The sequence below is a fragment of the Spermophilus citellus genome (genome assembly GCF_964194105.1).
Source record: "Spermophilus citellus genome assembly, chromosome: 2".
Taxonomy (NCBI): domain Eukaryota; kingdom Metazoa; phylum Chordata; class Mammalia; order Rodentia; family Sciuridae; genus Spermophilus; species Spermophilus citellus.
The window spans coordinates 24788607-24810925 of NC_138183.1; the positions used below are offsets into that span (position 1 = coordinate 24788607).

General features: G+C 44.4%; 3 protein-coding genes across 7 annotated transcripts in view; 2 read left to right on the top strand and 1 right to left on the bottom strand.

Moving 5' to 3' along the window:
* The window catches only part of ELP1 (elongator acetyltransferase complex subunit 1), a 61030-nt gene extending 48325 nt beyond the window's left edge, over positions 1 to 12705 (top strand). For all 5 annotated transcript variants that reach the window (XM_081281989.1, XM_081281991.1, XM_081281990.1 and 2 more), the window contains exons 33-37: positions 367 to 478; positions 1587 to 1714; positions 2176 to 2330; positions 4235 to 4310; positions 12064 to 12705. In XM_081281989.1, the coding sequence (XP_081138115.1) occupies positions 367 to 478; positions 1587 to 1714; positions 2176 to 2330; positions 4235 to 4310; positions 12064 to 12128 (536 nt within the window). In that variant the 3' untranslated portion in view covers positions 12129 to 12705. The remainder of the gene's footprint in view (positions 1 to 366; positions 479 to 1586; positions 1715 to 2175; positions 2331 to 4234; positions 4311 to 12063) is intronic.
* Positions 12706 to 16133: 3428 nt separating this feature from the next.
* ACTL7A (actin like 7A) lies at positions 16134 to 17564 on the bottom strand (the record flags this gene model as incomplete). Its single annotated transcript, XM_081279769.1, has 1 exon — positions 16134 to 17564. The coding sequence occupies exon 1, from the start codon at positions 17454 to 17456 to the stop codon at positions 16134 to 16136; it is 1323 nt and encodes a 440-aa protein (XP_081135895.1). The 5' UTR covers positions 17457 to 17564.
* A 2822-nt stretch (positions 17565 to 20386) lies between these two features.
* Positions 20387 to 21673, top strand: ACTL7B (actin like 7B; the record flags this gene model as incomplete). The annotated part of the gene is made up of 1 exon (XM_081282202.1): positions 20387 to 21673. The coding sequence occupies exon 1, from the start codon at positions 20417 to 20419 to the stop codon at positions 21671 to 21673; it is 1257 nt and encodes a 418-aa protein (XP_081138328.1). The 5' UTR covers positions 20387 to 20416.
* Positions 21674 to 22319: the final 646 nt, after the last annotated feature.

The window sequence follows — 22319 nt, forward strand, 5'->3', positions numbered from 1 at the left end:
GGCCCCTGAGGAGCTATGTATGTCTGTATTTCTGAGTCTTAGAGAAGGTCTTGGGGTCAGAACCAAGCATGAAACACAAGAGCTATGCCAAGTATCCCCCCCATCCCCATCCAACCAGCAGTGACTTGTTTCTGTTTCACAAAATAAGTTTTCCTCATTTCAAAGAAGAAAAGGAAAAATGTTTGGTACACTACTGATTCACAGTAGTAATAATTTGTGTTCAATATCTCACTTATTTGAGATTGACTATAATGATTTTCATCTGTCTTTTGATACTTACTAGTTGGTTGTAATCCATTTATCTCATTGAAGGTAAGTCTGTGTTAGCAGGGAATTTTTCATCTGCATGTGGTTCTTCTTTTCTAGATGAAGAGGTAACCCATGGTCAAGAGTCAGACCTCTTCTCTGAAACCAGCAGTGTTGTGAGCGGCAGTGAGATGAGTGGCAGGTACTCCCACAGTAACTCCAGAATATCAGCGTACGTATCACTCTGCTCAGTACATTGATCATCCCCTGTGTAAATGGAGAAAGTAGAAGCACATAAGTTGGTTTTCTACTATTACAGTTCAGTAGGAATGTTCTTCAAGCCCAAGTGGAAGTTGTGCAAGAACCTGTGTGATGTATTTGTGAGCTTAGACTTGGCACTGTACTGTTCTCTGCAGCTTCATGGCCTATGAGTTGCCTAGTGCCCAGGAGGTACTTCACTGGCTAGTCAATTTATATAACATCTGATTATATTGGTTTAACAAAGAATGAGTGACTACACTGAAAATATTTTGAAAAAACAAAACACAAAAATTCCAGGTTTCTTTAGAATCCAGATTGGAAGAGGTTGTGAATATAAAATAAGGCATTACACTTTGACTTGGTGTCAGTTTGTCACAAGTATTGAATGTCAGTGCAGTGACTACCAAATACTTACAAGGAGATTTGAATCATAAGAGCTTGGAGTCCTGCTTGGAAGACACAAAACAAGATTTTTTGTTCAAAGTGAACTTATTCATAGCAGAGGTCTGTTGAGTGATTAGAAACTGGAACAAGACAACTTGAATGGACTTTTTAAGAGTCAGAGAGAAAAAGTTCTAGAAAAACCAAATAACATGATTAAAGCCCTGCATCAGGAAGAAATGGAATTCATGTGTCTTCTGTTATATATATCAAACTGGCGTGTCATATCTCCTTGTTTAAATTTTATTTTGTTGCTTTCACATTTATTTAGCTAGTGTAAAATTCAAGTTGGTTGATCTGCTCATTATTACAGGATGGTATAAGATATAGCTTCATTTCACTCTGTATTTTAATCAAAACTTTAAGGAAAAATACCACTTTTTAGATATTTCCTTATATCTTATGTAAGGGTTATATCCTTGAATAGGATTTTCCCTATATCTTCTTTATTCCAACACTCACGCACAGCCCCCTTTTATGTGTTAACATGTAGCTTTAACACCTAATGCCACTTCTGCCAGAATACGTGGACATCTGTAGACTCTGGTTTCCCAGAATGTGGGTGGCCAGTGGGCATTCATTTCAGTCCACTCAGCACAGGCGGAGCACCTGTTAAACATTTCTTTAATTTCTGACAGGAGATCGTCTAAGAATCGCCGCAAGGCAGAGCGGAAGAAGCACAGCCTCAAAGAAGGGAGTCCACAGGAGGATCTGGCCCTGTTGGAGGCATTGAGTGAAGTGGTACAAAGCACCGAAAAATTGAAAGGTATAGTCTTAACGTTGATGATGATTCTTGACCACAAAAAAATTAGTAAATGGGCACCCAACCTAGTTCCATAGATGACAATTTTCAGTGGATACTATTTCCCCAATTTGAGAGAAGAAGAAATTTTTTCAGCAGGAAGGGCTGCTGCTGTGACGGCCCTGCTCAGCAGCAGCCTGCACACCTTCCTCCATTGGGGCCACCTCACCCAACTATGAGAGGTGAGCACTTAAACCAGGATAAAGGACTGTGTGGCCCTGCTTCCTGCATGGCCCCAGTGTTTTTCCTTTTGCAGTAGATGTGTTTAATTACTTCAGCATTTGGGAGGAAAGAAGTAAATGTGAGAGAAAGCAACTGTAATGTGAAATTTTGTAGAAATTTTCTGCTTGAGAAAGAAACTGTGGTCTGATTCTAGCTGTGGAGATGGGGACACAGCTTGCCACTCACTCAAATTTCTTCTCTAGATGAAGTACATCGTCTTTTAAAGATGCTCTTTCTCTTTGAGTTTGATGAGCAAGGAAGGGAATTACAGACGGCCTTTGAGGGTGCTCTGCAGCTGATGGAAAGGTCACTGCCAGAAATTTGGACTCTCGCCTATCAGCAGAATTCCACCACACCTGTAAGTTTTCTCCAAGGCAATGTGCAGTTTTCTTTCATCATATTCATAGGTCACTACATTCACACAATCCCTTAAAAGTCAAAGCACTTAAGAAATTTACTGTTCTTAAAATACCATATGCCCTCCTTAAATTATCTTAGATTGTTATTTAGGCTGTCAGTAAGAAGATTTTACTTTTGCCCATTCAGTGGCTAGTGCACATAGGCAGAGGTTAAGTGAGATATTCTTTCTCCTTTCTGGGTATAAGTAACTTTCATTGAGAATTTGGAAATTTGTTCCCTGAGCGTAGAGGATGGAGTGGGGAGAGGGGAAAGTAGGATCAGAGTTGACCTCTCATCTCCCAGTTGAGAAGTCATGGTTGGGACTGAAGCAGCTTCATGTCTCATCAGGATTTCTCATGTACAGTCATCTGTTTTTTGAGAATACCTCTGCTCACTCTGACCCTTGAGGTTTGTTGTAAAAAGTTTTGGTTTGGATTCAGAAAGGCCCGTCTTTTAGGGTCCAGTAAGGAAAATAAAAACCACAATTGTTACTTCCTCACAGAGAATTTAATACATGGATTGGTAAAAAAATGTTGGGGAACTGAAAAGGCAAAGAGGGGACCACAGAAGACGGAGGGACACTGAGATAGTAACTAGAGGATAGAGGATAACATTTGCTACTCCTAAAGCTGGAGAACAAAGGGAAGAGTAGAAGAGTTTCAGAGATTATTATAATTTAGAGGCCTGGCATATACTGGGCAGGCACTGTCCCCCTGAACCACCGCCCCACAGCCTGGGTTCTTGAACGTACAGAAGAGGGTTCTGGTCAGCTCAATCTGATATTTCTGGGGGGCGTGACAAGGCTGGTTCTAAATGTACTGAAATAAATGGAAACTATGAACAGCTGCTGCTAGGGTGAAAGCAAGCAAATCCCTTCTTCCTCCAGCCTTGCACTGTCCCTCTGGTGTCCCTTATTGGTGGAGCATAATAAGGAGTCAGCTGACAGAGAGGACTGTGCTTTCAGGCCCCAGCCCCAGCTTCACAAGCATTGCATAAGAATGGGGCTCTTTCTTTCAGTGAGGAGGTTGCAGTCATTTCAGAAATCTGTGCTTTTGTTTTGGTTAGTAAAAGTATAATAAGACACGTTTGGGATATCCTGAGCCACAAGCTTTTGAGTGCATGGATTACTTCTAAAAATGTTCTTCTCAGGGACTGCATGGTGAGATGAGAGAGCAAACCAGAGGCTTGTTGAAGTCCTGAAACTCCTGTGAAGTCTTATGCTTTAACATGGGTGTGGAGTTTGTGTTCCACTTGTAAGATACACATATTTGTATTTAATATTAAAATGACTGTTTCCCATGACTAAGTATAAATGTTATTCTATATTATATAGTCTCTGATATTTTTCCCTTGTGTTGGGATATGGCTTGCTCATTTGGAAAAAGTCAGGTATATATCATTGTAAAGTCCCCCCCCCCCCATTATTACTTTACTCTTCTAGGAGGAAGGAGATTTGAAGGTCTGGCATATTAAAACCACATTGAAGCTGGGCGCATTGTCGTAAACCCATAATCCCAGCAGCTCTGGAGGCTAAGGCAAGAGGATCATGAGTTCAAAGCCAGCCTCAGCAAAAGCAAGGCACTAAGCAACTCAATGAGATCCTGCCTCTAAATAAAAATACAAAATAGGGCTGGGATTATGGCTCATTGGTCGAGTGCCCAAGTTCAATCCCTGGTATCCAAAAAAAAAAAAAAAAAAAAAAAAAAAAAAAAAAAAATCACATAGAAAAAGAGAATTACTGTGTCAATGCAATACTAATAAAAATGTTAGGTTGTTTATTGCTATAAGAATTTGAGCCTTCAATTTTTGCAGAAATCAGAAGAGTAAGTCAACCTTTGCTTATACACTCTATTTTCTATTTAGGTTCTAGGTCCCAATTCCACTGCAAATAGCATCATGGCCTCTTACCAACAGCAGAAGACACCAGTTCCTGTTCTTGGTTAGTACCTTCCCTATGAATTCTGAAAATACTGACCAAAAGGATTATCCATCATAAGTGCTTTGAAGGTCAGCAGTACAAAGAGAGATTGGGTATTAACTAAATTCCCCCTCCATTCTGAGACTTCATCTTTAGTAAGATTACTTTAATGCTTCTTGTGGCAAGGCCCTGGTAAGGGAAAATCCAACATGATAATAAATGTTTAATTTTTTTTTTTTAATTTTATTGTTGGTTGTTCAAAACATTACATAGTTCTTTTTTTTTTTTTTTTTTTTTTTTTAATTATTTTATTGTTGGTTGTTCATAACATTACATAGTTCTTAACATACCATATTTCACAGATTGATTCAAGTGGGTTATGAACTCCCATTTTTAACCCGTATACAGATTGTTGTGTCACATCAGTTACATTTCCATTGATTTACAAATTGCCTTTCTAGTGACTGATGTATTCTGCTGTCTATCCCATTCTCCACTATCCCCCCTCCCCTCCCCTCCCCTCCCCTCCCCTTCTCTCTCTCCACCCCCTCTACTATAAATCGTTTCTTCCACTTATATAATTTTTCTCCTACCCCTCCTTTCCTCTTATATGTAATTGTGTATAACCCTGAGCCTCACCTTCCAATTCCATGCAATTTCCCTTCTCTCTCCCTTTCCCTCCCGCCTATCATCCCTGTTTAATGTTAATCTTCTTCTCAAGCTCTATCCTGTCCTTGGTTACTCCCCTTATATCAAAGAAGACATTTGGCATTTGTTTTTTAAGGCTTGGCTAGCTTCGCTTAGCATAATCTGCTCTAATGCCATCCATTTCCCTCCAAATTCTATGATTTTGTCATTTCTTATTGCAGAGTAATACTCCATTGTGTATAAATGCCACATTTTTTAATCCATTCATCTATTGAAGGGCTTCTAGGTTGGTTCCACAATCTTGCTATCGTGAATTGTGCTGCTATGAACATCGATGTAGCAGTGTCCCTGTAGCATGCTCTTGTTAAGTCTTTAGGGAATAGACCGAAAAGGGGAATAGCTGGGTCAAATGGTGGTTCCATTCCCAGCTTTCCAAGAAATCTCCATACTGCTTTCCAAATTGGCTGCACCATTTTGCAGTCCCACCAACAATGAACAAGTGTACCCATTTCCCCGCATCCTCGCCAGCACTTGTTGTTGTTGGACTTCTTAATGGGTGCCAATCTTACTGGAGTGAGATGGTATCTTAGGGTGGTTTTGATTTGCATTTCTCTGACTGCTAGCGATGTTGAGCATTTTTTCATGTACTTGTTAATTGATTGTATGTCCTCCTCTGAGAAGTGTCTGTTCAGGTCCTTGGCCCATTTGTTGATTGGGTTATTGGTTATCTTATTATCTAATTTTTTCAGTTCTTTGTATACTCTGGATATTAGGGCTCTATCTGAAGTGTTTGGAGTAAAGATTTGTTCCCAGGATGTAGGCTCCCTGTTTATCTCTCTTATTGTTTCTTTTGTTGAGAGAAAACTTTTTAGTTTGAGTAAGTCCCATTTGTTGATTCTAGTTGTTAACTCTTGCGCTATGGGTGTCCTATTGAGGAATTTGGAGCCCGACCCCACAGTATGTAGATCATAGCCGACTTTTTCTTCTATCAGACGCTGTGTCTCTGATTTAATATCGAGCTCCTTGATCCATTTTGAGTTAACTTTTGTGCATGGCGAGAGAAAGGGATTCAGTTTCATTTTGATGCAAATGGATTTCCAGTTTTCCCAGCACCATTTGTTGAAGATGCTATCCTTCCTCCATTGCATGCTTTTAGCCCCTTTATCAAATATAAGATAGTTGTAGTTTTGTGGATTGGTTACTGTGTCTTCTATTCTGTACCATTGGTCCACTCGCCTGTTTTGGTACCAGTACCATGCTGTTTTTGTTACTATTGCTCTGTAGTATAGTTTGAAGTCTGGTATCGCTATACCGCCTGATTCACACTTCCTGCTTAGTGTTGTTTTTGCTATTCTGGGTCTTTTATTATTCCATATGAATTTCCTGATTGTTTTATCTATTTCTACAAGAAATGCTATTGGGATTTTGATTGGGATAGCATTGAACTTATAGAGAACTTTTGGTAATATCGCCATTTTGATGATGTTAGTTCTGCCTATCCATGAACAGGGTATATTTTTCCATCTTCTGAGGTCTTCTTCTATATCTCTCTTTAGGGTTCTGTAGTTTTCATTGTATAGGTCTTTCACCTCTTTTGTTAGATTGATTCCCAAGTATTTTATTTTTGGGGGGGATATTGTGAATGGAGTAGTTGTCCTCATTTCCGTTTCAGAGGATTTGTCGCTGATATACAGGAATGCATTTGATTTATGTGTGTTGATTTTATATCCTGCCACTTTGCTGAATTCATTTATTAACTCTAATAGTTTCTTCGTAGACCCTTTTGGGTCTGTTAGGTATAGAATCATATCGTCTGCAAATAGTGATAATTTAAGTTCTTCTTTTCCTATTTTTATGCCTTTAATTTCTTTCGTCTGTCTAATTGCTCTGGCCAGTGTTTCGAGGACTATGTTGAACAGAAGTGGTGAGAGAGGGCATCCCTGTCTTGTACCAGATCTTAGAGGGAATGCCTTCAATTTTTCTCCATTCAGAATGATGCTGGCCTGTGGCTTATCATAGATTGCTTTTACAATGTTGAGGTATGATCCTGTTATCCCTAATTTTTCTAGAGTTTTGAACATAAAGGGATGCTGTACTTTGTCGAATGCTTTTTCTGCATCTATCGAGATGATCATATGGTTCTTATTTTTAAGTCTATTGATGTGGTGAATAACATTTATTGATTTCCGTATATTGAACCAGCCTTGCATCCCAGGGATGAATCCTACTTGATCATGGTGTATAATTTTTTTGATATGATTTTGAATCCGATTCGCCAGAATTTTATTGAGGATTTTTGCATCTAGGTTCATTAGAGATATTGGTCTGTAGTTTTCTTTCTTTGAAGTGTCTCTGTCTGGTTTAGGTATCAGGGTGATGTTGGCCTCGAAGAATGTCTTTGGAAGTTCTCCCTCTTTTTCTATTTCCTGAAACAGCTTGAAAAGTATTGGCGTTAGTTCCTCTTTAAAGGTTTTGTAAAACTCTGCTGTATACCCGTCTGGTCCTGGGCTTTTCTTAGTTGGTAGTCTTTTGATGGTTTCTTCTATTTCCTCTATTGTTATTGATCTGTTTAGGCTGTCTATATCTTCCTGACTCAATCTGTGCAGATCATATGACTTAAGAAATTTATCGATGCCTTCACTATCTTCTATTTTATTGGAGTATAAGGATTCAAAATAATTTCTGATTATCTTCTGTATTTCTGAAGTGTCTGTTGTGATATTGCCTTTTTCATCCCGTATGCTAGTAATTTGGGTTCTCTCTCTTCTTCTCTTCGTTAGCATGGCTAAGGGTCTGTCGATTTTATTTATTTTTTCAAAGAACCAACTTTTGGTTTTGTCAATTTTTTCAATTGTTTCTTTTGTTTCGATTTCATTAATTTCAGCTCTGATTTTAATTATTTCTTGCCTTCTACTTCTTTTGCTGTTGTTTTGCTCTTCTTTTTCTAGGATTTTGAGATGATATATGAGATCCTTTATTTGTTGGTTTTTTCTTTTTTTAAGGAATGCGCTCCAAGTAATGAATTTTCCTCTTAGAACTGCTTTCAATGTGTCCCATAGATTCCGATATGTTGTGTCTGTGATTTCATTTAACTCTAAGAAGTTTTTAATTTCCTCCTTGATGTCTTCTAAAACCCATTGATCATTCAGTAACCTATTGTTCATTCTCCAAGTGATGCATGATTTTTCCTTCCTTCTCTTATCGTTGATTTTCAGTTTCATTCCATTATGATCAGATAAGATGCATGGTATTATTTCTACTCCTTTATATTGTCTAAGAGTTGCCCTGTGACATAATATATGAATTTAACTTTTGTTTGGAAGATCTGTCCAGTGGTGAGAGAGGTGTGTTGAAGTCTCCCATGATTATTGTATGGTGGTCTATTAGACTCTTGTACTTGAGAAGAGTTTGCTTGATGAACGTAGCTGCACCATTGTTTGGGGCATATATATTTATGATTGTTATGTCTTGTTGGTGTATGGTTCCCTTGAGCAGTATGCAGTGTCCCTCTTTATCCTTTTTGATTAACTTTGGCTTGAAATCTATTTTGTTTGATATGAGTATGGACACTCCTGCTTGTTTCCGCAGTCCATATGAGTGGAATGATTTTTCCCAGCCTTTCACCTTCAGTCTATGTATATCTTTTTCTATCAAATGCGTCTCCTGTAGGCAACATATTGTTGGATCTTGTTTTGTGATCCATTCGACTAGCCTGTGTCTCTTAATTGGTGAGTTTAAGCCATTAACATTTAGGGTTATTATTGAGATTTGGTTTGTTCCTCCAGTCATATTTGTTTATTTATGTTACTAAACCTGATTAGTTTTCCTCTTTGATTACTTTCCCCCCTTTACTGTCCTACCTCCCACTGATGGTTTTCAATGTTATTTTCAGTTTCCTCTTCCTGTAATGTTTTGCCAAGGATTTTTTGAAGAGATGGTTTTCTAGCTGCAAATTCTTTTAACTTTTGTTTATCGTGAAAGGTTTTAATTTCATCTTCCATCCTGAAGCTTAATTTCGCCGGATACACAATTCTTGGTTGGAACCCATTTTCTTTCAGTGTTTGAAAAATGTTATTCCAGGATCTTCTAGCTTTCAGAGTCTGTGTTGAGAGATCAGCTGTTATCCTGATCGGTTTGCCCCTAAATGTAATCTGCTTTCTTTCTCTTGTAGCTTTTAAAATTCTCTCCTTATCCTGTATGTTGGGCATCTTCATTATAATGTGTCTAGGTGTGGGTCTCTTATGATTTTGCACTTTCGGCGTCCTGTAGGCTTCTAGGATATGGGATTCTGTTTCATTCTGCAAGTCTGGGAAGTTTTCTCGTATTATTTCATTGAATAGATTGTTTATTCCTTTGGTTTGGAGCTCTGTGCCTTCCTGTATCCCAATGACTCTTAAGTTTGGTCTTTTAATGTTATCCCATAATTCTTGAATGTTCTGTTCATGGTTTCTTAGCAGTCTTGCTGAGCTGTCTATGTTCTTTTCAAGTTGAAATACTTTGTCTTCATTGTCTGATGTTCTATCTTCTAAGTGATCTACTCTGCTGGTAGTATTGTCAATTGAGGTTTTAAGTTGGTTTATTGCTTCCTGCATTGCTAGGATTTCTATTTGTTTGTTTTTTATTACCTCTATCTCCCTGTGTAATTGATCTTTTGCTTCCTGGATTTGTTTATTTAGTTCCTTGTCAAAGTGATCTTTCATTGTCTGATTTTGCTGTCTCATGTCTTCCTTGAGACTCCAGATCATCTGAAGCATGTATATCCTGAACTCTTTATCTGACATTCCATCTGTTGCAGCTATTACCTCTTCTAAAGTTGAGTTGACCTGCATTGCTTGTGGTCCTTTCTTTCCTTGTCTTTTCATACTGCTCGCATTTCTTTCTGCTTGGTGAAAACTGTTGTGTTTTTGAAATTTTCCCCCTATTTATTTATATTGCTCTTGTATAGTTGGAAAATCTCCCTTGCAGGGCGGGTAGTGGCTGTGCTCCTCTAATTAGGGTGATCTGTCTACCACGCTGGTCGGTCGTAGGTCTGCCCACCCTGCGGGCACGGGTGGCGGCTCTGCTCTGCCCCCACTCCAATTGTGGTGACGTAACTACCACGCCCTCAGGTCGTTGGTCCTGATCTGGATGTGGGCGGCGGCTCTGCTCGGCCCCTACTCCAATTGGTGTGACGTGTCTACCACGCTGGCAGGCCTCTAGGCCTGTTCCGCCCGTGGGTCGCAGGTCTGCCTACCTTGCGGGCTCGGGCGGCAGTTCTGCTCAGCCCCCACTCCCAGTGGGGGTACCTGACTGCCTCTCCAACGGGTTGCTGGGCCTTTTCCGGACACAGGCGGCGGCTCTGCTCCACCACCACTCCAACCAGTGACTGCCTCGGTGCTACTTGTCCACCACGCTGGCAGGCTACTGGGCCTGTCCTGCCAGTGGGTCGCAGGTCTGCCTACCTTGCAGGCTCAGACGGCGGCTCTGCACAGCCCCTACTACAAATGGGGTGACTTGGCTACCGCGCTGTCGGGTCGCTGGTCCTGTTCTAGGCGTGGGCGGCTACTCTCTTTGGCCCCAGCTGCAGTTGGGATGTCGTGATACCACGCTGGCGGGTCACTTGGCCTGCTCTGGGCGCAGGCGGCAGCTCCACCCTGGCCCCCACAGCACCCAGCAGCACCCGGACCGAGAAGCAGTCACTGCAGGTTCTCCAGCCCTGGGCCAAAGCAGCTTCGGGAGCCAGAACCTGGCCTCTCCGATCCCGGCCATGCTCCGCTAGGAGCAGGCTCCAAGGAGCGACCCCCGCGGGTTCCCCAGCCCCTGGCCAAAGCAGGCCCAGGGGCCGCTCCAAGCTCTCCGAGCTCGGTGCACACTCCGCTGGGAGCAGGCTCAAAGACGCAGTCCCCGCGGGCTCCCCAGCCCCGGGCCAAAACTGTTCCGGGAGTCAGAGCCCAGCTGCCCCCGAGCTCAGCACACGCTCCACTTGGAGCTGGCCTTAACACACAGTCTCCGGAGGTTCCCCAGCCCTGGGCCAAAGCAGCCCGGGGAACCAGAATCCGGCCGCTCAGAGCCCGGCGCACGCCTTGCCAGGAGCGAGCCCCAAGGAGTATTCTCCACAGGTTCTCCAGCCCCGAGCCTGAGCAATCTGTCTGCGAGACGCAGGCAAATACCAGCCTGAAATCACCTGTTCCATAGCTGAATGAGCTGAGATCAGTAGAAAACAGGGATGATTACATCAGCTCTCCAAGATGGCGGCTGCTGTCCTCCTCCGTGGTCCGACCGGTGTCGAGAATTGAACTGGACCGCTTCTCTCCTCTGTCTCAAAGCCGGAACTCAGCACTAAGCACGGCCATTGCACCACTGGCAGGAGCCCCCGGAATCCGCATTGCTGCACTCCCGCTCCGGCACCTCGCCGCTTCCCAGTGCGCGCCGCAGACTCCAGCTGCGGGGCGGTCCACAGATCAGGCAATGCGACCCTCCGTGCGGAGAAATTGCCCGTGACCGATCCCCCGCAGCCGAACCTTGTGCGATGGAAATCCGTCCACTAGATTCTGGAGCACCTCAATTTCACTGGAAATTCCCAACAAGATAGCCTTCAGCTGTTTTCACCTCGTCTTTCTCCCGCACAGTGACGCGGCGCACTGGGGTGATGCACTCCCTTCACCGCCATCTTCCAAGACCTTGTTAGTTTTCTTTTTTAGCAGGGCATCTTAGTGAATCAGCATGTTCTTTACATTCTACTGCACTTTTGCTTTTGTTTTTTAACTCTTTAAAAACAGTGGTAAATTTTATATATAGTAAAATATGCCGATCTTGGCATATAATTTAAGTTTTAATAAATGTATATACTGCCATGCAACCACTTCCAGCCCCTCCGAGTTGAAATAATAGAAAATCTCCTACTTTGGATCACTTGGTAAGCATTCTTGAAGTTGGATGTAGTCCCTCTTCCCAGGGAAGGCCCTCCAGGTTGTTTTTTCTGATCAGGAGAGAGGGTACAAGGGTAGCAGACACATTTACTAAGGCTGTGATGCTTTCTTGTCGTTGTAAAACCTACTCACCCAGTTTGTTTAGGAAAGAGATACTGGCTCATTTCCCACCAGCAAGTGACTATAAGTCTATCACAATTTCGCTTCCTTTCTTTTAGATGCTGAGATTTTTATACCACCAAAGATGGACAGAACCCAGTGGAAACTGAGCTTGCTAGAGTGACTGACCATTAGGAAGTCCCCAGCAGAGAAGACTCCTTCCACCCTATGTTCCTGAGGCCTGGCATTGGAGAACTGGAAGTGTTCTGATCTGTCTAGTGTTGCTGAGAGCTGCTATAGTCACAGACCTCAGCAGACACCAGGCAATTCTATTTTTATTTCCCTTGGAGAGGATACATCTTAGTCATTAGCAAAACTTTGAGCTGTAGCCAATATATCATAATTTCTTAAAGAATCTCTGCTCTTGTACTTAGTGCTGTTTGAGAGCATTATTATTTATGCTAATCATGAGATTAGGTCTCATTTCCAGCTACAAGTCTGATTTATATAGGGACTTTGGACATGTCACTCAATTGATTTGTACCTCTGTTCTTATCTGTTAATAGAGAATGATGTTTCATGGCTTCTACCTCAAAAATGTGAAGACAAGTAATGTTACTTACTTGTTTTATGTTACTGGAAGAGAGCACTATATATAAACAAAGACTAGTAGTGCTACCAGCAGTCAGATGTAGACACTTAACTGGCTTCACTTTAAAGCAAAATAAAAATCAAATGTGTCATCTAAGTCATGTGATTGAGTTTTAATTGGGCTGTGCCTCCTATAGTTACACTGTTAGGGACTGTTTCATTGCCCATGTTTATTCTGCTAGAGAGTCAGCAATGTTAGAGCTGGAATGCATCAGAATTTCTAAAACAGTATCATGTACCTTTGGTTTGGGTGAGTGCACGGTGTCTGGCATGCGTGACTGAAAATTATTCTTTGTTCTCTAGATACTGCTTCCTTTAACTGAAATGTTTATCTCAATGTCTAGGCCATTTTATTTATTTATTATTCTATGGTTTTTAACTGACCTCTGTTTTATTCAGTTTCTCAAAAGAACTTTTATTTTCTTTGGAAAAATGAAAATGTTTTCTCTTTTTGGCAAGTCTAGAAAAAGGCTGGTTTATTTTGACAACAGTTTTGTGGCTAATCCTTGGGTGAAGTTTTAAAAAAAAAGTTTTTAATACCAGAACCAGACCCTTATTTCTATATATGAACTAATAGGAAATGCTGCTTTTGGTTATCAGACTATAGATCTATTCCAAACTGTCATTTCAGAAGACATTCTTTACTATAGTATAATGCTAATTATAGAGTCCAGAGGTATTTGCTGCATAATTTAATTTTATTGTGTATTTGAAATTTTTCATAAAATAGAAAAAAGAAAAGATATATACTTTGCTTTGGGGAAATTGACTGGGGCGGGGGCAGTACTGGGGATTGAACTCAGGGGCACTCAGCCACTGAGCTGTACAACCCTAGCCTTGTTTTGTATTTTATTTAGAGACGGTCTCACTGAGTTGCTTAGCACCTCGCTTTTGTTGAGGCTGGCTTTGAACTCGTGATCCTCTTGCCTCAGCCTCCTGAGCTATTGGAATAACAGTTGTGTGCCACAGGAAATCTACTTTTCAAAACTCATAATGGATTTACTATAATTAGATGGTGTTGGCATAAGAGGTTTACAAGTCGCAGTTCACCTTTGAGGGGCTATATTTTGTGATTCCTCTTTAGCATGGATAAATGAACATGGTAACTTATATAGCATTTTAATATATTGTAGTGCTCTTGCTTTGAGTAATAGTAAAGGACCCATGCTTTGAACTAGAAATAGAAGTGAATGTGTTTGTTGATAATAGTGTGAATTTTCTTGAATGCTCAATTTCCTTAAAATAATGTAATGAAACAGCAAGAAAGAATCTGTGTGATTGCAGATTACTATCAATACTATCTCATCTGAGCAGGGTTGAATTTCTTCATCTTGAGAAGCAGCAGACAGGAGCAGACCTTCTAAGTTGAAGGCAAAGCCAAGGAAGAATTTGTGGGGAAGAAATTGAGTATATGGGGAAAGGAGAAATTTGTGTCCTTGTGGAATAAATAGGTGTAATTTCTTAGCATTGCCACAGATTTTAAAATCAGTTTCTGTGTTTGTGTGTATACACAAACATTTACACATATCGGGAAATTTGTCATAGCCATAACAAGAAGGTGCTTTTAGAAAATAAATAAAACTGACAATTCTTGGTAATTTAAAGAGTCTGCAAGTTTGGGAAGCAAAATTAGATTTTTTTCCCCTCCTTTTGTGCCAATCTGTAAATACTTTGGCTTCTCTGAAAGTACCGTCTGCACAAGCCCTTGGGATTCTTTGAGTGTCCATCCTTGTCTTGTTATTTATTAGTACCTAGGGTGAGGGTGGGAACCTTAGAAGCTTACTAACTACAGATGTCCACAAGATCACAGACAGCCACACCTCACATGGTGCTGCTTGGCAGTGCTAAAGGCCTGCCTTTGAGTTCTGGGTCCTGTGCTCTGTGCTTCTGTGCCCTGTGTCTGCAGTTACTCTGTTGGCTCTAAAGGACCACCAGGAACATCAACAACAGTAGGTATCCTCATGGCATAAAGGAAAGAGCAAGGGTTTGAGCTTTGGGTCCACCCAGCTCGGTGTCTTGGACACAGTTGTTTCTTCTGAGTCTTGCTGTCATCCAACTAAACAGGACTTCGCATCAATAATTCTAATATTGTGAGTCACAACATTCTTTGGGAGTAGGGGTAGCTATCCTGTTTGTGGTGGGATGTTTAGGTACTTCTCTGGCCTTTTCCCTAAATTAGAAACAGTAGTGCACACTCACATCCCCATTGTAACCACCAAAAATAGTTTTGATATTGTCAAAATTTCCCCCCAGTTGCAAATTACTGGGCTTAAACGGCTTCAAAATTGCTCTTGGATAACTCTTAAGTATGCAGAAGATTACATTTGGCTTCTAGATAAAAGGTGGATATCTGCAAGGTTCTGGCTAGACATTGTGAGCCAGATTCTTGTTTTCAGGAGTTTGTTTCTGATTTTATGTCAGCTCTGTGAGGTATTTGGTTTTATAGGTAAGCAAATAGATTTAAAAAGATAGATGATAGCATAATAGGGTTTCAAATTTTCACAGTCTAAAGCCATTGTCCTTTCTACTGTTTTATGCTACCTGCTAGTGTTTGGATTATGAATCTTAAAGGCAGGACAAGAATGTCCTTAGGGACCATCCTAAAGATTTTCCAATTTGGTGTATTCCAATTACAAACTCCCCCTGCAATAATACCCCAGAGCCTGCTGGGGCTTGGGAAGGCTTCTCTGCCAACTGAAGATCTGCTAATTCCTTTGGGTTCCTCAGCTGGATTAGAACAACCAACATAGAGCGGCTGTCTGTCCACAAACCCACACCATCAGCCCCAGAATTTGCAGCTTTCATCCTGATCCACCCCAAATTCCTACTATATTCTAGACTTTCATCCCTGACCTCAGTGCTCAACTGAAGGTAAGTCTTTGCCCACTTACTAAAAGGGAGTGTGTATATATACAACACTCATTTTCTGAAGAGTTGGTCCCTCAGGACATGTACACATACCTTGCTGATAATATTCACCGTGGCCACTCACCACAATGGTTAGTAAGAACTAGAATTGAGGCTTAAGTGTCTGTTGGAATTGAAAGAAGGTATAGTTAAAGCAGGGGTTCGCTACCTTCAGCAATTTCCAAGTCTTCAGAGTTGCTGGCAAGGTATGAAATACACACTGCTGCTCTGTGGGAGATTGGACTTTTACAGCATACTTCCTACTGGTGTTGTGGATAGAGTTTTCCATAGTCCCTTCCAAAGCTGGCTTAAACAGTAAAGTAGCTCCCACAGTGGGGAGAACGCACCATAAGGGACACATTAATTTTAGGTCTAGTTTCTCCCAAGAAAGCAAAGTGTTTAACCAGTCAACATATAATGCCTATTTCATTCATCCTTCCCCCACCCCTGCTTTTATTTTGGCAAATGTACTTCTTAAGGCCAATTCTGCATCTGTGAAGTTGTCAGGAAATAGACAAGCTCTGGAGGGATATATGAGGGGTGTTTAATGAAACAGAGATGAACATGTTGGCTCAGCTCCTGAAAGTAGGGTGGGTGCTTGCCCAGCAGAGCTGAAGTGTGCCTCCTTAGTTCAGAAGCACCTTCTGTAGAGGAAGAAAGGCCCGTGCTCCTCATACTCAAAGCGGTGGACCCACAGTGGCTGGAAACCCTGAAGCGAAGCCAGGATCGATCCACCAGTCCATACTGCAGTGTCTCTCTCAGGCAACACGTTCACCTGTGGGGTGTCATTGGGACACATACTACTCAGCTCCTTTTGCAGACGGTTAGGGAAACCACTGAGCATGGTGCTTCCCCCACAGAGCAGGATATTCCCCATGAGGTCCCGCTTGAGGGCGATGTCACACTTGTTGAGGCAGGACACTGTCTGAGTGTGGAGGCCCAGCTGCATGGACTTGATCAGAGATGGCTTGAAGAACATCTCTGAGCAGAGGAACCTTTCCTGGCACAGGTGTATCTCCTTCCCGTCAGGCAGAGTATACTGAAGCTCATGCTCAGAAGGAGGGATTTTCTTCTCTTCGATGGGGTCCAGGGCCACAAAGCAGCATTTTGTCTTGATGTCCTCCACGATGCTCACCTGGTCCTCGGTGAAGTGCTTCCCCGAGTGGTTCATCAGACACATCAGGTAGGCTGTCAGGTCGGAGCCTGCATAGTCTAGCCTTCCAGTGATGCTGGGCAAAGGATAACCCTCGTATATAGGGACCACGTAGGACACGCCATGGCCGACCTCCACCACCAGGCCAGAGGTCCTTCCATAGGAGTACATGGACAGGCGGGACTGGTAGGCAATGTGCATGGCAGGTGTGTTGAAGAATTCAAACAGCATCTCAGCATACTTCTCTCTGTTGGTGTGTGGGCTCAAGGGTGGATCTGACACCAGGACTGCGTGCTCCTCGGGCATGATCTTCATCTCCTGTCGGAAGAGATACTCCCAGATATCCTGCACTGTGTCCCAGTCCACGATGATGCCGTGCCGCAGAGGGTTAACCAGCTTGAGACGAACATCTGATTGGAGGAGCTCCTGCCCCACAAAGGTCTCCTTGCGATTATCCCCAGTCTTGGCGGTCTCCATGTAGGGCTTGCCCACCGTCGTGGAGATCTTGTGGGTGGGCTTTGGCAGTCCAGCAAAGCCACATTTACAGTAGCCAGTGCCAAGATCCACGACCACTGCTTTGGTCACCTCTACCTTGGGCCTCTGCCTGGGCGCCGTGGACTTCACAGGTTCTTCCGGCTCTGCACTGTTACGGCCAACCCACACTGCCCGCTTCGCGGGGCCTTCTTTTAAGGATGCAGTCTGTAAGACCTGAGTCTGCATGGAGACCTGGTCCCCTGCTTTCTTGGCAGGCCCATCCCCTATGTTTGCTGCCTGAGGAGCCCACACACTGTCAAGAGCCATATTGCTCTTGAGAAAGCCCCTCACTCCCACTGGATTCAAGGCCTGAGAGGCTTAAATCAGAGGACCACATAGCAATGTTCCCAATGATGACATCGGTGATTGTGACATCATCCAGTGATCCAGGGTTTTCTAGGTACTAGGGACCTTTGTCACATGTTAGAGCACCTTTGGAGAATTGTTTTTGAAATGGTACCCCTTCTAAATTTTGTAATGAACTGATTGTTCATATCGATGAATGTTTATTGAGGGACTGCACTGGGCAAGGCATCTGGGAATACAGCAGTGGGGAAAAAAAGAAAAATCTGCCTTTGTAGGGCTTATGTTCTTGTAGGTGGGGGTTGGAGGGAGAGACAGACAATAAATATTATGTATTAAACAAAATGCTGGGCTGGGGATATGGCTCGGGCGGTGGCGCGCTCGCCTGGCGTGCATGCGGCCCGGGTTCAATCCTCAGCACCACATACAGACGAAGATGTTGTGTCTGCCAAAAACTAAAAAGTGAATATTGAAAAGATTCTCTCTCACTCTCTCTTTAAAAAAACAAATAAACAAAATGCTATTTGTTAAAACAAAACAAATACATGTTAGAAAGTGTTCAGAGCAAAAGAGATAGCACAGAAAGGGGTGGCAAGGCTATTGTGACCTGGGCGGGGCCCTGAGATGGTGGCAGTTGTGCAAAGATCTGAGGGAGGTGAGGAAGAGCCACAAGGTAAAGAGGACTGAGGCAGTCATGTGGCTAATGAGGTGGGGCAGGGGCCATCAGAACACAGCCGGGTCCAGCCTGCAGATTTGGTTGTCTGAAAGTTTTTTATTGTAGACAAACACAGTACCTTTTTTTAAAAAAAGATACATTTTTTTAGTTGGACATAATACCTTTATTTAGCGCTAGGTGAGCGTGCTATTGCTGAACCACAAGCCCAGCCCCACAGTACCTTTTATTTATTTGTTTATGTGGTGCTGAGAATTGAAACCACTGCCTCACAGGCATTGGGTAAGTGCTCTGTCACTGAGCCACGACCCCAGCCCCTCTGCATGGCTGCATGACCCTAAAAGTCGAATGAAAATCAATGCCAACTGTCTGGCCCTCCCCAGCAGACCAGTGCCGCCTGTAGAACAAGGCCAGAAGGAGCCAGTGGGAGGGGAGAAGAAAGTGGGTGGCGGAAGGTGACCAGCTCCCGTGAGCCTCGTAAGCCATCACAAGGATTTTGGCCCTGACCAGGCGAGATGAGAAAGCACTGGACAATTGTGAGGAGAGGACTGGTGCCATCTGAGTTCATTTTAGCTGGAGCCTTTGTTGCTGTGGTGACTGTGCCAAGCTCTTCTGTCTCACTTCAGACCCTCACGTCAGACACTTAGGACGATCCTAAGAGGAGTTCTTTGGATATAATATTTGTCACCTTCTCCTTTATCAGGGTCATGGGGTCAGCAGGGAAATTGGACTCTCCAGAGTCCCATTAATGAGAAATGGAGGCGTAAAGGTGCATGGGTAACCAAGGTATCCAGCCGGCGAGGCCAACGTCTCCTGCTCCAGCTGCCTCCCTGGGGTGCGCTGGACACACCTCGATGAGACCTAACACGGTCCCAGGCTGCTCAGACACCGTCTGGCAGGCACTCTCTGAAGCTGGGCATGTTGATGCGGAGGCTGCCACTGTCGGGCACCCAGAATCCAGTCTTCTGCTTACCTTGAACCTCACACCCAGCCCTGTGCTCTTTAAGGGGACAGCCGCTACAGTGATGGGCTTTCCCCTATAAGGAGGTCGTGGGGGTGCTCTTGGCCTTGTGAGGTGTGAGAAGAAAAGGACCAAGGACAGGCTTACGAGCTCTGTAACTGTCTGACGGGGACAGCCAAACGGGAGGAAAGTACTCTTGGACCCTCAAGATTTCTAAGGAGGCTCGGTGGGTAGGAGTTGGATGAACTTGGATTAGAGTGCAGTGTGCTCTTAGGTTCATCATTTGGATTCTGAACCTCTGTACTCAGCTCTGCTTCCTCCCAGGATTCTGCAACATAACAAGTACCTGGTACAAGGGCAATGATATCAACCAAACTATTGCAATATCATGTGCATATACAAATATTTAGTGACAAATTCCACTATTATATATGATTCTACTATACCAATAAAATATGGAAAAATATAAGCATAACAATAACAAAAGTACCTGGTACAGTGCCTGACTTACTGTAGGAGATAAAATATTTATCATTCTCAGCAGAGGGTCCTCAACGAACAGGGGGTTAGGTTTGGAGTTAGGGGAGGGAGCATCTGCCACGCAACCAGCGCGGGCTTCATGAAAGAAGGTTCGGTTCATAAGAAATTGCTAGTGAGTTTTAAATTAAAGATACAGACTCTCATTACCTTTAATATCAGCTCCAAGACAGCTTCTCCTAGCTCTTGCCTCCAGCCACCTAATGCAGTGGCGAGGTTTACACAAGAGACTAGCGAGAGAGGGAGAGCACGCCAGGGAGTGAGCTTTTATTGGGGAACAAAAAATTCCAGGGAAAATCCCATCCAATGAAGGTTAAGGGGGGCAGCATCCCAAGGTCAAGAATGACGATTGGGTCTTCAGGTCAGTGGCCAGGCACGCCTCTGCACGGACAAGCCCTCAGACCTGGGAAAGGGTGGGGAAGGCTCAGACACAGCTGTGTTTAAGCGCCTCTCACCCAGCCAAGGAGGTAACTCAAATCACATTCGGGATGGCCTCCCACAGGAGCAGAAATCTGAGGCCCTACTGTGCTTGGATTACTAAAACTGCTGGCCACCTGCTCCCGCCTGGAGCAAACTAAAGTTAGAAGGATAGGGGTGGCAGGTGACAAGACCAGGCCCCCCACCCTTAAGAGTGCCTGAATGGACCAGCTCCAGTGACATCACAATCCTAACTGGTTGCCAAGACGTGACTGGAGGCAGACTCTCATTTCTCCCTAGGGAGCTCTAGGATGTGGATGTGAGAAAGGAAGGCAGATGGCGACAAAGAACAACCCCAGCCCCATGCCCATGGGCACCGCCCAGGGGGACCCGGGAGAGGCAGGAACCCTGCCAGGTCCTGATGCCAGCATTCGTGACTCAGGTTCCACTGCTCAGCTGAAGATGAAGCCCAAGAAGGTGCGCAAGATCAAGGCACTCATCATTGACCTGGGCTCCCAGTACTGTAAGTGTGGCTATGCTGGAGAGCCGAGGCCCACTTACTTCATCTCCTCTACTGTGGGCAAGCGCAGTCCCGAGGCAGCTGCTGACGCAGGTGACACCCGCAAGGAGACCTACGTAGGCCATGAGCTGCTCAACATGGAGGCACCCCTGAAGCTGGTTAACCCACTCAAGCATGGCATCGTGGTGGACTGGGACTGTGTCCAGAGCATCTGGGAGTACATCTTCCACACAGCCATGAAGATCCTCCCCGAGGAGCACGCTGTGTTGGTCTCCGACCCTCCGCTCAGCCCCAGCAGCAACCGGGAGAAGTACGCGGAGCTCATGTTCGAGACCTTTGGCATCCCTGCCATGCATGTGACATCCCAGGCACTGCTGTCCATCTACTCCTACGGCAAGACCTCGGGGCTGGTGGTGGAGAGTGGGCACGGGGTCTCGCATGTGGTGCCCATCTCCGAGGGCGACTTGCTGCCTGGCCTGACCAGCTGCGCTGACTTTGCAGGCAGCGACCTCACCAACTACCTGATGCAGCTGCTCAACGAGTCTGGCCACAAGTTCACCGACGACCACCTGCACATCATAGAGCACATCAAGAAGAAGTGCTGCTACGCGGCTCTGCTGCCGGATCAGGAGCTCAGCCTGGGCCTGAACGAGCTGCGGGTGGACTATGAGCTGCCCGACGGCAAGGTCATCACCATCGGCCAGGAGCGCTTCCGCTGTGCCGAGATGCTCTTCAAGCCCTCCCTGATGGGCAGCCACGAGCCAGGCCTCCCGGCGCTCACAGCTGCCTGCCTGGGCCACTGCCAGGACACTGGCTTCAAGGAGGAGATGGCCGCCAACGTGCTGCTGTGTGGCGGCTGCACCATGCTAGATGGTTTCCCCGAGCGCTTCCAGAAAGAGCTGAGCCTCCTGTGCCCTGGGGACAGCCCCACAGTGGCTGCTTCTCCTGAGAGGAAGACTTCCGTGTGGACCGGCGGCTCCATCCTGGCCTCCCTGCAGGCCTTCCAACAGCTCTGGGTCAGCAAGGAAGAGTTCGAGGAGCGGGGCAGCGCAGCCATCTACAGCAAGTGCTGAGGGGCGGGTCCCCAGGCCACTATACAGTTACAGAATTTCACATAAAATTTTAACTTGCGATGGTTCTTGTCTGGTCTGAATTTCTTGGTCTAATCTGATAATAGAAGGTGTGGGCAGCTGGGCTTAGAAGTGATCTGCACCTTTGGTGCTGGGTGATGGGAGTGGGAAGTGGGGGCCAATCTGGATGCCCCTCCCTTTTCCTTCTCTCAGTAGGCGATATCAGCTCATAGCTTAGAGTGTGGTGTGCTACTCCATTAAATCCTCCAGGTTCAAACTGGATTCAACAGACTCCGCATTGCTTACTCAACCGTCAGCCAAAAGGGAAATAGCTTTTGCTAAGGGACTAGCCCGCAAGGGTGATTGGCAACTGGAAGAGACTTAGATTCCTGGCATTAGTCTTAATGTTCCTGGACCCAGTGCCAGGGCTGTGAGCTTGGGAAAGAACCAGAACAGTCATTATTACCTAAGCCATACTCACTAGACCTTCTTTATTACCCAAGGTCCATCTTCTGGCCTGAAATTTGAGTATCCAGCTCTGGCCAGACTTCAGTGCCAGGCACAGAACCTTCCTGTAGAGGGATGTTGCAGGTTGGAAGTCTGAAGGTAGACACATTTTATTTGGCTGGCACAGTGTATAAATTTTCCT